The 13,353-nt window shown below is 41.0% G+C and overlaps 2 protein-coding genes across 4 annotated transcripts; both read left to right on the top strand.

The window, feature by feature from the left end:
- Positions 1-1,374: 1,374 nt before the first annotated feature.
- On the top strand, positions 1,375-5,100 carry RIMOC1 (RAB7A interacting MON1-CCZ1 complex subunit 1; the record flags this gene model as incomplete). The annotated part of the gene is made up of 6 exons (XM_083884271.1): positions 1,375-1,450; positions 1,791-1,891; positions 2,282-2,428; positions 2,808-2,939; positions 3,147-3,261; positions 4,688-5,100. 6 exons carry the CDS (start codon positions 1,375-1,377, stop codon positions 4,975-4,977), a joined length of 861 nt encoding a protein of 286 aa, XP_083740397.1. The 3' UTR covers positions 4,978-5,100.
- FBXO4 (F-box protein 4) lies at positions 4,765-13,075 on the top strand. 3 transcript variants are annotated; one of them, XM_083884171.1, is made up of 7 exons: positions 4,765-4,880; positions 5,517-5,752; positions 7,350-7,567; positions 8,564-8,639; positions 9,137-9,315; positions 10,165-10,340; positions 11,364-13,075. In XM_083884171.1, exons 2-7 carry the CDS (start codon positions 5,538-5,540, stop codon positions 11,451-11,453), a joined length of 954 nt encoding a protein of 317 aa, XP_083740297.1. In that variant the 5' UTR covers positions 4,765-4,880; positions 5,517-5,537; the 3' UTR covers positions 11,454-13,075. The 3 variants fall into 3 exon arrangements, with proteins under 3 accessions (XP_083740297.1, XP_083740298.1, XP_083740296.1); XM_083884172.1 differs by lacking the exon at positions 4,765-4,880 and adding an exon at positions 5,136-5,142; XM_083884170.1 differs by lacking the exon at positions 4,765-4,880 and adding an exon at positions 5,174-5,379.
- The last annotated feature ends 278 nt before the right edge of the window (positions 13,076-13,353 follow it).

Genomic DNA, 13,353 nt, shown 5'->3' with positions numbered 1-13,353 from the left:
TGGAAAATATCATTTATGAAGTTCATGAAGAGTATTATTTAAAGCTGGACAAAATGTTGGAGCAAGTGCTTCATTATTCTAATCAAAGGTATGTAATTTCAAGATGATTTAGTGTATTTTCACAGCTGTACTTCTGCATGTTAAGTAATTAAATACTAAAATGTAGTTTAATAAAAACCCCTTCACTGAAAAGTAAGTATGAGTTTGATCCTTGCTGCCTTTGTTTTAGTTTGTTTTTTGGGCAACACCTACTATTGTGCAGTGAAGGTGGAAAGCATTAATTGATAGGGGCAAAACCCCAAACAAATTTTTGCAGCAGAAAAGGACCTGGGAGTGCTGGTGACAGTGACTGAACATGAGGCAGGGTGTGCCCAGAGGGCCAAGAAGGCCAAGGGCATCCTGGCCTGGATCAGCAATGGTGTGGGCAGCAGGAGCAGGGCAGGGATTGTCCCCCTGTGCTGGGCACTGCTGAGGCCACACCTGGAGTGCTGTGTCCAGTTCTGGGCCCTCACTGCAAGAAAGACACTGAGGGGCTGGAGAGAGTCCAGAGAAGGGCAATGGAGCTGGGGAAGGGTCTGGAGCACCAGTCCTGTGAGGAGCAGCTGAGGGAGCTGGGGGTGTTTATCCTGGAGAAAAAGGTGCTCAGGGGAGACCTTATCACTCTCCACAACAGCCTGAAAGGAGGCCGTGCCTCTTCTGGCCTCTTCTCCGGGCAACCAGTGACAGCAAGAGAGGAAATAATCTCAAACTGTGCCATGGGAGGTTTAGGTTGGACATAATACTGTTTCACGAAGTATCTTACGAAATACTTCGCAAAACATTGTTTCAAATTGCTTTAGGGAAGGGGTGATTATATCTTGGACAGGGCTGGGTGCCCGGGAGGCGCTGGAATCACCGTCCCTGCAGCTGTGAAAGACTGGACACGGCACTCAGTGCCATGGTGGGGTCGACATAACGATACTCGGTCATAGCCTAGAACCAGGGGTATTTTACAACCTGTAAATTGATTCCGTAAATACTGTAAACACGGGGTCACGCTAGGGACTCTCCCCGGGGAGGGACAGAGCTCTGCAGACGCCACACGCGCGTTATGAAAGAGCCTTCACGCCACACAAGCCCAGAGCCGCAGACCCAGCCGTCAGCGGGTGAGGGGCGGGTCGGGGGTCGGGGCCGGGTGTCCGGGCGGGGTCCCGGGGGCCGGGTGTCCTGGGCGGGGTCGGGGGATGGGGTCGGGTGTCCGGGCGGGGTCCCGGGGGGGTCCCGGGGGGCGGCGGCAGCGGCCGGGCCCGGCCCCGCTTCCCGCTCCCCGGAGCCGCCCCCGCCCCCTGGCCCGCGCTCCCGCGCCTGCGCGGAGGGGCCGCGGCGGGGCCGGCGATGGCGGTGGCGGCGGCGGCGCTGCGGGCGCGGGTGGCGGCGCTGGGCCGGCGGCTCGGGGCGCCCGGGGCCCGCGGTGAGCGGTGCAGGGGGGCGGGAACGGGGCGGCCCTGAGGGCAACTCCGCAAACGGCGTGGGCGCTTGGCAGCATCCGAGCCTGGCCGCCGATTGCCCTAATTTAATTGTGAAAGGCGTGGTCTGACAGGATGACCGGCCTGCTCAAGTGCTGAATTATTGAGCCCCAAGGACGGATGATAAATCCGTGTGGAAAAGGAGAGTGAGTGAGTGAGTGAGTGAGTGAGTGAGTGAGTGAGTGAGTGAGTGAGTGAGTGAGTGAGTGAGTGAGTGAGTGAGTGAGGAAAAGGCTCCTGCTGGGTGCTCATCCGTGCTAAGGGAGCGTTGTGTTCTTCCCTCAGATACCTTCTTAGCGAAAGGCTCTGCCAGCCTGGACAAGCTGAGGGACCTCTGCGAGGAAGGGAAGGAACATCCTCCCGCGCTTCTCCAGCTCTATACCCAGGTATTCTGCTATGGACATCACAGTCCCTTTCAAGAAAATGTGTGTAGGGTGTGGGAGACGGTTCGCTGTAAAAAAGGAGGGTGGGGCAGAAAGGCGTCCCCATTCCTTGGGGGTGTGTGGTGAGCGTCAGTGAAGCACAGAACTGATTTTTCTTGGATGACTTTGAGTCGTTTGTCCTGTTACTTTAGGGACAGAAGGGGGTTTGGCTTTACATTCACCATCACCAATCCTTCAATACTTCTAACTTGCACGTTTTGTAAACTAAATGTTAAAAAATACCTTCAAATTGTAATGTTTTGTAAACTAACGAGTTTTCTATGTTACAACACACTACCATTTGATTATTTTGACTGTAGCATTTCTACTCTGTATATGTTCTTGTCTTCATAGGCTGTCCTAGATATTACATATTTTGAGGAAAACCAGCTTGTGGATGAAGATTTTCCAGAAGAATCTTCCTTGCAAAAACTTAAAGAACTTATTTGTGTTCTTTCAGAACCAGAAGACCTAGTGAGGGAATGCAGCATAAAAGAAGAAGTGAGTAGGCCAGAGGGTGAATTATTTCATTATTTAAAACCAAAAAATCTGAAATGGGACAGTAGTGTTTCTATTTTTGATGGGCAGAATTTAAAGTACTTTGAAACATTTTCAATTCTTTTTGGTATTTAAATAGTAATTCCTGAAATGCCTTTTTGTGTGCTCAGATTTTCTCTTGCTAACATTTCATGATTGCACAGGCAGTTAACAATTCTCTTTGACGGGCAGTGTTAGGTTAGACAAGGCATGTCTCTGAATGTTGTTATCAAGCACAGACCCAGAAGTAAGATTTACAAAGTGTTTGCATATGTGACAGTGCATATGAGTAGTTCAGACGGTTTATTTTTGTGTTAGACCAGTTTCCTGGATTTTATTTCAGCCCATCAACATCCTTGGTGCAGAGTTGTTAGAATGTCTTTACTGGAGAAAAGGAGCCCTGCTTTACATGTATTGCCACACAGCAAAAGAAAGGAGTGAATGGCTACAAGAAAACATTGCCACATTTAAACAGGTAAAGGAGATGAAAATGTTCTATGAGCTTGTGAATACAGCTTTAAAGTTTGACTCTTCACTTTTAAAATTTGGCTGGGTTTTTTGTTTTGTTTGGGGTTTTTTTTGTTGTTTAATCAGGATTTTGGGGACTTCATAGTAGGAATTATTTCTGTCTGGCATTAATTTAACAAGAACTTACTTTTTCCTCATTTTTAACTGTACTCAGTGTCTTAATGATGGAGTTCATTACTTGATGAAGATGCTTAGCTTTAGATGCCCTCTTCAGCTAGATGAAGATGTTTCACTTCAAGATAAAGACACAGCTAGATTACTCAGTGAAGGTAAAAAAAACCCAAAAAACAACTCCAAAAAACTTTTTAACCCACTCCTCTTAATAACTTCTTCACTTTATTAAATGCTCTTCTGCGTGTTTTTTATTGTTTGACTTAATTTATGTTCAAGACTTGATACTTTTTAGAACAAGGAGATAATAAATGAGGCAAATAAGCAGGCACCGGTGGCCCCCCCCCCCCCCTTTCTTTTTTGACTCATGAATTTCAGGAGGTGTCAGTGCTCATTTTCCTGGTGTTTTATGAGTGCACTGGAGGGAGGTGAACTGAGGCAATGAGTGTTTGATGTACACTTGTGTTTTACACTGGCAGTGTTCATACACAATATTTTACAACCATCCAGTTCACAGCTGACAAATGTTTAAGGCACAAATATGACTGCAGAGGGTGCCAGAGGGTCACACATTGGTCTTCCTCTTTAGCTGTAGGACAGCACAGATACAGACGCCATTATGGACTTCATGCAGGTAAAACTATTTGCAAAATTGGAAAAAATACCTCTGGTTCTAGCCTATGACCGAGTATCGTTATGTCGACCCCACCATGGCACTGAGTGCCGTGTCCAGTCTTTCACAGCTCCAAGGGACGGTGATTCCACCGCCTCCCCGGGCACCTAGCCCATTCCAAGATAAAATCACCCCTTCCCTGAAGCAATTTGGCAAATGCTCTCTGTCACCACTTTATGTAGCTTTATGTAAGTTTCATTCCTGTTGAGTGTTTACAGGAGGATCTTAGGCTGCATCAGTGTGATGCAGGTAGGGTGAAAGTAGGAGGGGTTTTGTAAAGTAAAACAGCTGGTGCTAAGAACATGATGTTCATGTTGAGCACACTCCTAAACAGCTCTGCTCTGACTGTGGCAGGATGCAGCACCTTCTTGTTACATTTCATCTGAAAGTAGCATTGCTGCTATATAGCTCCATAATGCAAAGTCAAGTTGTGGATTTATTTAGCAGGATTTTTCTTTCTGTGGAAGACACACATGTGCCTTTGAATTCAAATACAAAAGCTGTTGCTGGTTAACCTGAGTTAAGATAACCTCAAACAGTATCTTTTAAGTTTAAACTAAGGGAGGCATAGAAGTACTCTAAAGTAAAATGTACAGTCATGACTGTTCTAAAGAAAACTGTAAAGAAATACTGAAAATCTATGAGATAATTAGGCAAACAAAATTATGTAAATAATATTTCTGTGGCAGTCTTAAAAGACTTTAACATTATGGAGGGCCAAACTGGACAGATAAATGAGCATGGTCTTGATCCAGGTTTCTTCTAGGCATTATATTTTTATATAGTTATATACTTACACTCTCTTTTTGGATTTTTTTTTCCCCAGTGTTACTGACAAAAATTAAAATTAACAAGCTGTGTACTTGCCTATAGCAGAACAATAAAGTACTTAATCTAAATTATTTTTGCAGGTATATTTAGTGACACTCACTTGCTGGCAATGATGTACAGTGGAGAAATGTGCTACTGGGGACTGAAACACTGCAGAGAAGAGAAGCAGGAAAGCCTTGAGTCAGTAGATCCTGTGTCTAACAGTGACCCGGGCAGCAGTTCACAGAGCACACGGCTGGGTTTCCAAGAAACAGGGAGATACATGTTAACAAAGTACGTTTCCGTATGTGAAGGACCGTTAAAAGGTCAAGGGTGGAACACAACAACTGCAAAACAAATGCTGCGTTACTTTGTGGAATCCCACAACTAAGATCCGCTGCGTTGTCTGTGCTAGAAAAAAACTTGCGGCATGAGAGCACACTCTTCTGTGACTGACTTTTCTTTTTCTTTTTTTCCAACCGAAATGTATACTTCGTTGCATTAAAAACGCGCATTGCCGGGCGCCCTGGCCTGCGGTGCAAAGTGCGGTGTTGCGGTGCGGGCGCGGCGGCCGCTCCCGGCCGTTCTGGCGGCGTGTCCGGAGCCTGCGCGGCGCTGGGCGGGCGGGGCAGGCGCGGCCATGGCGGCGGAGCAGCGCGGGGCCGGCCTGGAGGCCGCGGTGCGGGGCGGGCTGCGCGTCCTCCGGGAGCGCTGGATGCGGGGCCCCGCGCCCGACCCGCTGCCGGCGGCCCCGGAGGGCGCGGAGGGGGGGAGCGCCCTGCAGGCGCTGCCGGTGAGCGGGGCCCGGTCGCGCCGGGCGGGGCGGGGGGGAAGGGGGGACCTGGGGATGGCAAAGCGCTGCATCCCACCCCATCCTTCTTCACTGCTGCATTCCTGTGTCGTTAAACCCCTGCTCTCAATGGTTTGCAGATCGACGTGCAGCTGAACATCATGTCCTTCCTCTCGCCCCAAGATCTGTGCCGGTTAGGAAGCACGAATTGTTACTGGAGGGCAGCTGTGCAAGATCCGCTGTTGTGGAGGTATTTTCTCCTGCGGGATCTCCCCTCTTGGACATCTGTTGATTGGAAATCACTTCCAGATGAAGAAGTTTTTAATAAAGCCTTTTCAGAGGTCAGCGACAATGCGCTGTATGATTACATGGCAATGTAAGTATCTCAGTATTCTCTTACTTGATTTCAAGTGTGCCTACAGCAGTAATACTCAGTCCACAGGCATGTTTCATATTTACAGAAATAAAGCTCTGCTGTAAGCTGCTGTTTAAATTTTGATGTGTCTCTAATCTATTGTTTATTTTGGAAATACAATTTCCCATCGTTCCATGGTCTGGTCAGCTCTATCTGTTTGGAACTCAACAAGAATGAAAAACATTGTAAAAAAGATAATGCTGATGCTATAAAAAATTAAAGCTTTTTGTGTTTACTGTGTCCACTGTGGCACAGAAATACTGCATACTGTTGATCTTGATAAAGAAGTGTTCTTTGCTCTCAGTACCATGGCAAGTATTTTCGTAGAAGTACCAAGAAGTCTTCCAACTACAGGAAGTGAAATTAATTTTTTTTTTTTAATGTTATTTGAAATACCTTATAATAAAAAAGTTCACAGAATGTGCATGGAATAACAAGTTGTATTGTTTTAGCTCTGATTGTCAAAGGCTGTAAGACAAAGACTGGTTTCAGCTAGTATAGCTGAAAAGCATAGCAACACAATAAATATGTTTGGATGGCTCTTAAAACAAGTAGATTATTTTGTGATGATTTATTTTCTAAACTTCATTCAGTTCTCTTAATTTACAGTAGTGGTCTGTGGATTTGTGTGAGATTTTTGATTTATTTGCAGTTACATTTTCCAAAGGTTGTCCTTAACACCTGTGGTAAGTGCACTAACTTCTGCAATCTCTATGCCCTTCATCCCCTCGTAACAGATGGGAACAGTACACCCAGGATTTCATGTGCAAATCATGTACTAATTTTGAAATTGGATTTAAACCTGTTTTGGTGTGAATCACTTATATGAAACCACCTGTCACTGATTTCCATTGTGTCCACATACACTTAGTGGTTTTGCTGATCTCAACTGAAACATTTCAGTGTGCGTATAAAGGTGCCCACATTTGATGTTTCCTTGAAGAGGTTTGTCCAGCAGCAGCCTACCATGACTGCAGAAGCAGACTGAAGTTGCTGCTCTAGGATGTCAGTCTGATTGTTACTCTTCTCCTCAATAACCAGTCTTTCCATGGCATCTAGCATCCGCACCAAATGAACATATAAGTTTGCAGACAGCACTTGTCTCTTTCCTCAGCTTGCATGCTCTGTACCTACAGGGAAAATGGTTCTTTTTAGGTGGTTACTTGTTATAAACACAAAAGCAGTCTAATGAAGGTTTAAAATGCACTCATAAGGCTAATTTTTAAAATGTTATTTTTAATGGGACTCTTCTGCTTTGGTATTATTTTACCTATGTTGTGTATTCAATGAGTTTGGGGTATATGTGATTTTTATTTTAAATAAACTAAACAATCTGTAGATAGAGGTGTACTAAGGTCTAAAAAGTCAGTATTTGGACTTCAAAAGAGCTGATGCTGTTGCCTGCTTTATACTGGTGCTTGAAACCATCAGTTTGGAACTTTACAATTTTTGACCTTGCTTTGAATTGCAACAGTAGCAAAGCATAAAAAGCATGGGACCTAAATTATTTTGTTTGGTTAATACCTCTTCTGTATTTTGTGTTATCTATTTTACACAGATATAAAAGGAGCTGTCCTCAAGGTAGAAGTTTGAAATCGAGCCGTCCCCTGTATGGGGCTGTGACTTCCTTTTTGCAATCACTGGTCACTCAGGCAGAACCTCGCTTTGCTATGTTTGGGCCAGGTTTGGAACAGCTGGACAACTCTTTAGTACAAAAGATGATGACATGCCCAGAAATTCTGCTGGTAGCTGGCCTACCTCATAGACAAATTCATGGTAATGATAGTTTTGGCTTTTGGCCTTCTTATTTTGTAAATAGATGTTATAAAAAAATTCAAGGAGGAAATGAAGAAAAGGAATTATTTTTTTGTATCCTTAGAATCAGTAGAATCGCAGTAAAAACAAAACTCGTTTTCTCTCTGATTTGTTTGGAAGGATAAATGCAGTGAACATTTGGGACAAACTAGTAGCTTCAGTGAATTTATGATTTACGATTTGGACATTGTCAGAAGAATCATATTGCTCCTTGTACTTCTATTTTCATCCAAAATTCCATGTTATTGCTGCAGTTGTAATTGATAAATGCAGACAGGCCTTTCTTTATGTACTGCTTGCAGTACGTGGCTAAAAAACACATTTGTGATTTTACACAGGAACTCAAGGCTGATCCTTATATGATTCAGTATTCTGATATCAAATTATGTAAATTTTACTTAGAAGAGTTACCGGAGCAGGTGAAGGAATTTTTTTTTGAAGTTTAAAAGAGTAGCTTCGAAAGTGTAATATAACTTCAGTCCAAGCCAGAGACAAAAATGTGTTACTTTTTGACTAATGGTTATTTTAGCATAGCAGAACTCGAATAATTAAATTGTATTTATAGGAAGCGTGACAGTTATTTTTAGTGGGTTTTTTTATTTCTCTCATATGTCCTTCTCAATGCAGCTTCTCATAAGCAGACTGGAGCCTTTTCTATGCCAGTTTCAGCTAATAAACACCAGTCTGGCTCCTTTCTTATTTAGATTTCTAGGTTCAAGTTTAATAATCAGAAATACGTTAATGGTTTTAATACCCTTTACTTGAATTTCTTGAAATTAAAAGTCTGATCAATTGGAGCATGTATAAAGTTTAATTGTAAAATAGTAACTTTGCTACCCCTAACAGCAATATTTGGGTTTGAATATATTCATTTTGTGGCACCACTGGAATTTTTGGAACTACCACTTAATTGTATTCAGTAGCTGTAATCTCACAGATTCATTTTTTTCCCTATAGGAATTGGATCAGGAGTTAGTTTTCAGTTTAACAACAATCAAAAATTCAACATTGTGACACTGTATTCCACCACGAGGTAAGATAAGATCTGTTCTCTGCCAAATAAAAAGTTTCTCATTTATTTCAGACTTTTCTTCATATTCTTGTCATGCGACTTTCATCTGCACTTTCTCATGCATGCATATCTCTTATAAATTGAAGTTTCAATGCATGCCTTTGCTTTTCCTTTCTTTTTTCAACCACTAAGTTTTCATATGGAAGTAATAAAGTTTTTCCAAACAGCAGCAAACGTGTACAACAGGTACCTTACAGGTGCTTCTGTCCCTCTTGATATCTTGTTTGAGTCCCTTTTGAAACACTCTATAAACTCATCCTGGCGTGTATTTTCATAAGCATCTTGCTGCTAGCCATGTCTCTATGTGCACTGAGAAAGAAAGAAGGGCAAGAGGGGGCAGGGAGAAATGAAACTTTTTCTGGCTCAGCCCATTTTTCTGTCCCTTTCCTGTGTTGCCTCGACTTTCAAGATTTAGTTTTGACATTCTCAGTTAACCTGACTACTGAAATATCTTTCAGTGTGGAAAGGAGGAGAGCAAGGGAGGAGCAAGCTGTTGCTGTGAATAAGATGTTTTACCAAGAGAGCAGCACAGCAGGGAATCAGCAAGCCGTGCACTACAGTGTAACAGCTCAAGTGAGGAAGGTGTGCGAAGTAGTTGATGGATTCATTTATGTTGCGAATGCAGAAGCTCACAGAGGTAAGGGGTTTCTTTTCATTTATATTTTGTGAATAACTGGAGTGTTAGAGTACAAAGAATATGCAATACATCAAAATCCATGTTCTGATCCTTTCAAAATCTGCTATTTTTTCATGGTTTATCCTGTGGAAGAGGTCTCCTATCCTAGATCTTCTCTCTCATCAACCTGTTAGGTGTTATGGTCCCTTATTTTGTTTATGGCACACACTAGTGTGGTTGCTATCTAAATTACATGTGGGAGATTATCTGGATTAAAAACAAACAAACAAAGACCCAAAAAACCCCCTTGGTATGTATAGGAGAAACTTGAAAATACGTTGTTCGTGCTGTAGTAGCCTGGAAACAACCTTCACCATGAAAACAGTAAAGAACGCAGTTAGGTCTAAATCAGTTTAGTTCTGTAAGATGATCATTCAAATAACAATTAAGGTAATTGTCTTTACATTCATCAACTTTGAATGAAGGAAAAGGCTAGTTCAGAAAAGAAACAGGCAAAAAACTTGGAAGGACTACACTAAGAGAAAAGTGTATTCAGTAGAGAAGAGCTGCTGACTGTGCAGCGTATTTCTGAATAGCTTGTTGTAATTTTGACCTCTGTGAGGTACTCAGAAAACACTCTGATGTTAAGACTGAAATAGGCTGCCTGTAGAATCTGTGGAGATCTTTAAATAACATCTAAATGTCATCAATATCTGTGTAACATAAAGGCAGATGAGTAAGTCTTTGATAAGCAGAACGAGATCATTTGCCCCTTCCTGCCCTCTGTCTCATTGCCTCTGAAATAAAACAAACAACCCAAACCCTTGTATTTGCATATACTTAAGACATATATTAAAAATTGTTTCTTAGAGCATGATCGTCAGGAGGAGCTGGCCCGTATTTTGGCAATGATTGATCCAGCCCTCGGGCCTCCAAACAGACCTCTGCTGGTTTTGTCCTGTGTGTCTCATGTTGGCATGAAAAGAATTCCGTGTGTTTACGTGGCACATCAGTTGCAACTAAATCTACTGCATCAGCCCTGGATGGTACTTGCTCTTAAACCTTTATTTTCTGTTTCTCTGTGGTTTAAATTTAATTTAGGCTCTTGGGTTCCTTAACTATACCTACCTAAGGAAGTGCGCAGCTTTCAACACTACAACATGAGCTTTCCATTGAAGTGAAGGATTTAGTTTCTCTGGTTCTCTAAGATGAATCATTAGCCTGTCTGCACACAAGGAGCTAAGTGATTTAGCACACAAGAGCAAAAGCACACAGGAGACTTCAGATGGTGCTAATATGTGAGGAAGGACAAATTATGGTCTTGAAGGGAATAAAGAAGCTTCAGTTCATTTAAATCTAAATTTCCTGAGTTACAGCCTTGGACACAAGATAGATTTTTGGGACATTTTTAAAAGTTTACTGTCACTCAATTGATGTGATGTCTTCAGTTTTGACAGATCAGTCTTTTACCCAGGATGTGAGATCTTGCATATGTTTTTGTATGCTTGTCAAGCACAGTGTCTATGAGCATGGTTCAGCCACACAGAATTAATTTTTGTTGATGTTGTGTAGCTGAGGAATAATTAATCAGAAAAAACCCTGATTTGCTTGCATAAGGAAAATGTTTATAGGCTTTTTACAAAACCACCATTTATAATAGCCACTGGATGAGATATTACAAAATCTGAGTGTTAATAACACACATAGAAGTCTACAACTAGCAGCATTTTTGGTTTAAGAGTTACAAGAAGAATTTTCAAGTGGATTGCTTTCTGTAAAGTAAGCGTAATGTTCCGGAGCAACTGATGGAACAATTGAAAACAAAAATCACTCTGATACCAAGAGTTGAAGCTTTCCTAACATGAGGGGTTTAGTTTCTTTGGGTTTTTTTCTTACTCTTATAAAACCTTTTTTGTCTAAGGAAGCTTTACACTAGTGATAAAAATTTAGATTTGACATGACTGTTTCTGACTTTACAGATAGACACAGACTGATACTAAAATACTGTTAGATCCTGTTAGCTGTTACATCTAATATATTAACTTTTCTTTTAAACTTTATTTTCACAGATGCAGGACACTGTAGCTGCAACTTTAGATGGATTGCTAAATGGAATTGAGTGGCTCTTGGAAGAAGCAAATTGTAAAAGTGCTCAGTAATAGAATTAGGCACTGTTGCATTGAATAAACCCTTTGGTGTTTTCCATTTCAGCTGAAGTATGAATCTTGTGCTTCCTGACAGAGTAATGTCAGAAAGGAAAACTAAAAGGCAAACCTGCATATATTTCACTGCACAGACTTAAGTCCTTAACATTTTTCCAACTATTATCCTGAATTAGAAGTACAAGTAGGATTGCCTGGATTCCAGCTGTAATGAAGAAGTGATTTGCAGTGACAGGCAGTCTGAGTGTTTTGTTGTTTTCACTCCTTTCAACCAGCGGCCTTTAGAGTACAATCTTTTCCAATATATCTGATGGTCTAATATCTTCTGTAAATATATATGTAACACTATGTTAGTTTACCAGCACAGGCCTATAACACATTTAGTAAATATATTCAGTGGAAATCTTTACAGTGACACTTCCTGACCAAAGAAGACATACTGTAGGTTGTACAGTAGGAAGTTGACAGACACTAACTCCTGATTTCAGAAAAATGAGTTCCCCTGTATTTTTCTAGAAAAAAATCCCTAGACAAAAAATAGTGGAGGGATTTTCAGCCCAGACCAAATTTCTCAGAGGCAAACAAACACTGCTGCATATGAATTGTTTCTTTGTTGTGATCATACTTAATTAACACCCACAACAAACTTCAGCATCTTTTGCTTTCTGTTGCACTGAAATCATTAGCTTGAAATGCATATGCCTCTGAAGAATGAACAAATGTTAATAGGATCATTCAGGACTTTCCTGTACACATAGACTGTCAGGTTTTCCAAGTAGTTGTGGCCATTTGCAGATGTGAATTATACCTGTCTTGAAATTTTCTACACAGTTGCAAATAGTTTTATGAAAAGCAAACACTTTAAAGCTGGAATTGTGTTTTCCATATTGATGTCTTTGGGGATATTTGTGGTCTTCCACCTTTTCATGTTTTTATTATTGGGTGAATGTCCAGAAGCTTCACTTGTATTTCTTGCCTGGGCATTTATTTGCTTTATTTGCACTTTTTTTTTTTTTTTTTTTTTTTTTTTTTTTTTTTTTTTTTTTTTTAATCTATCTTCATGGAAATTCATCTGTCTCACAATTTTTTCTTGGTACCTAGATAAATGATTGCATGGCACATACACAGCTGTAACTGCCCTTAATCTGGGATACTTGAGTGATGATCAACACAGCTATGTCAAAAATATTCCATTTAGGAATATGTTTGGGATTTTTAAAAGAAGTAGAAAGTACCTCTCTTTCTTTGGTCATCTTTATGTGCAATTAATCAATCTTTCTAGTACTTTTTTATGTGTCCTAATCAGGGTCACATGGGAGGTTCAAGGGAAAATCCAAAGGAATATGTACAATTAATGTTCTGTGGTTTATATATATATAATAGATATATTTTTTTAAAAAAATAACATATGTGTGTTTTGCCCTTTAACATAGAGTGGACACAATAGATTTGAGTGTTTGGGATAAAATTCCATGCTTTGTGACTGAGTGTATGTGATTTTCCTCCTAATGTCATTAATTTCATAGTGTTCTATATGTAGAGGACTGAATGCAGCAATCTGATTGTGTTAGCTACTACAAATATGGGGAGGTTATGGAAAATCCTCTTTCTACTTTCTTCATAAGGAATAAATAATTTTTTTAAAATTATATTTAGAGTCTTCCTATGTTTGTTAAGCCCCCTACATGTGTGCATGTGTGTGCTCACACACTGCAGTCACAACTGTCATAACAAATTACCATTTATTAATGCAGTCATTAATTAACAAGGTTATTTTATGTTTAATTAAGATAAGTCACTGTCATTTCAAAAGGTTAGGATAATGTAGAGTATGTAATTTTTCTTAAAGAATGTCGGATTAACTTGAAGCTAAGATACCTTTCAGGATTACAGGTTT

The sequence above is a fragment of the Zosterops lateralis genome (assembly GCF_965231275.1).
Source record: "Zosterops lateralis genome assembly, chromosome: Z".
Classification (NCBI taxonomy): Eukaryota; Metazoa; Chordata; class Aves; order Passeriformes; family Zosteropidae; genus Zosterops; species Zosterops lateralis.
Note: the sequence above shows the minus strand (reverse complement) of the source record. Positions and strands in the feature narration are given on the sequence as shown.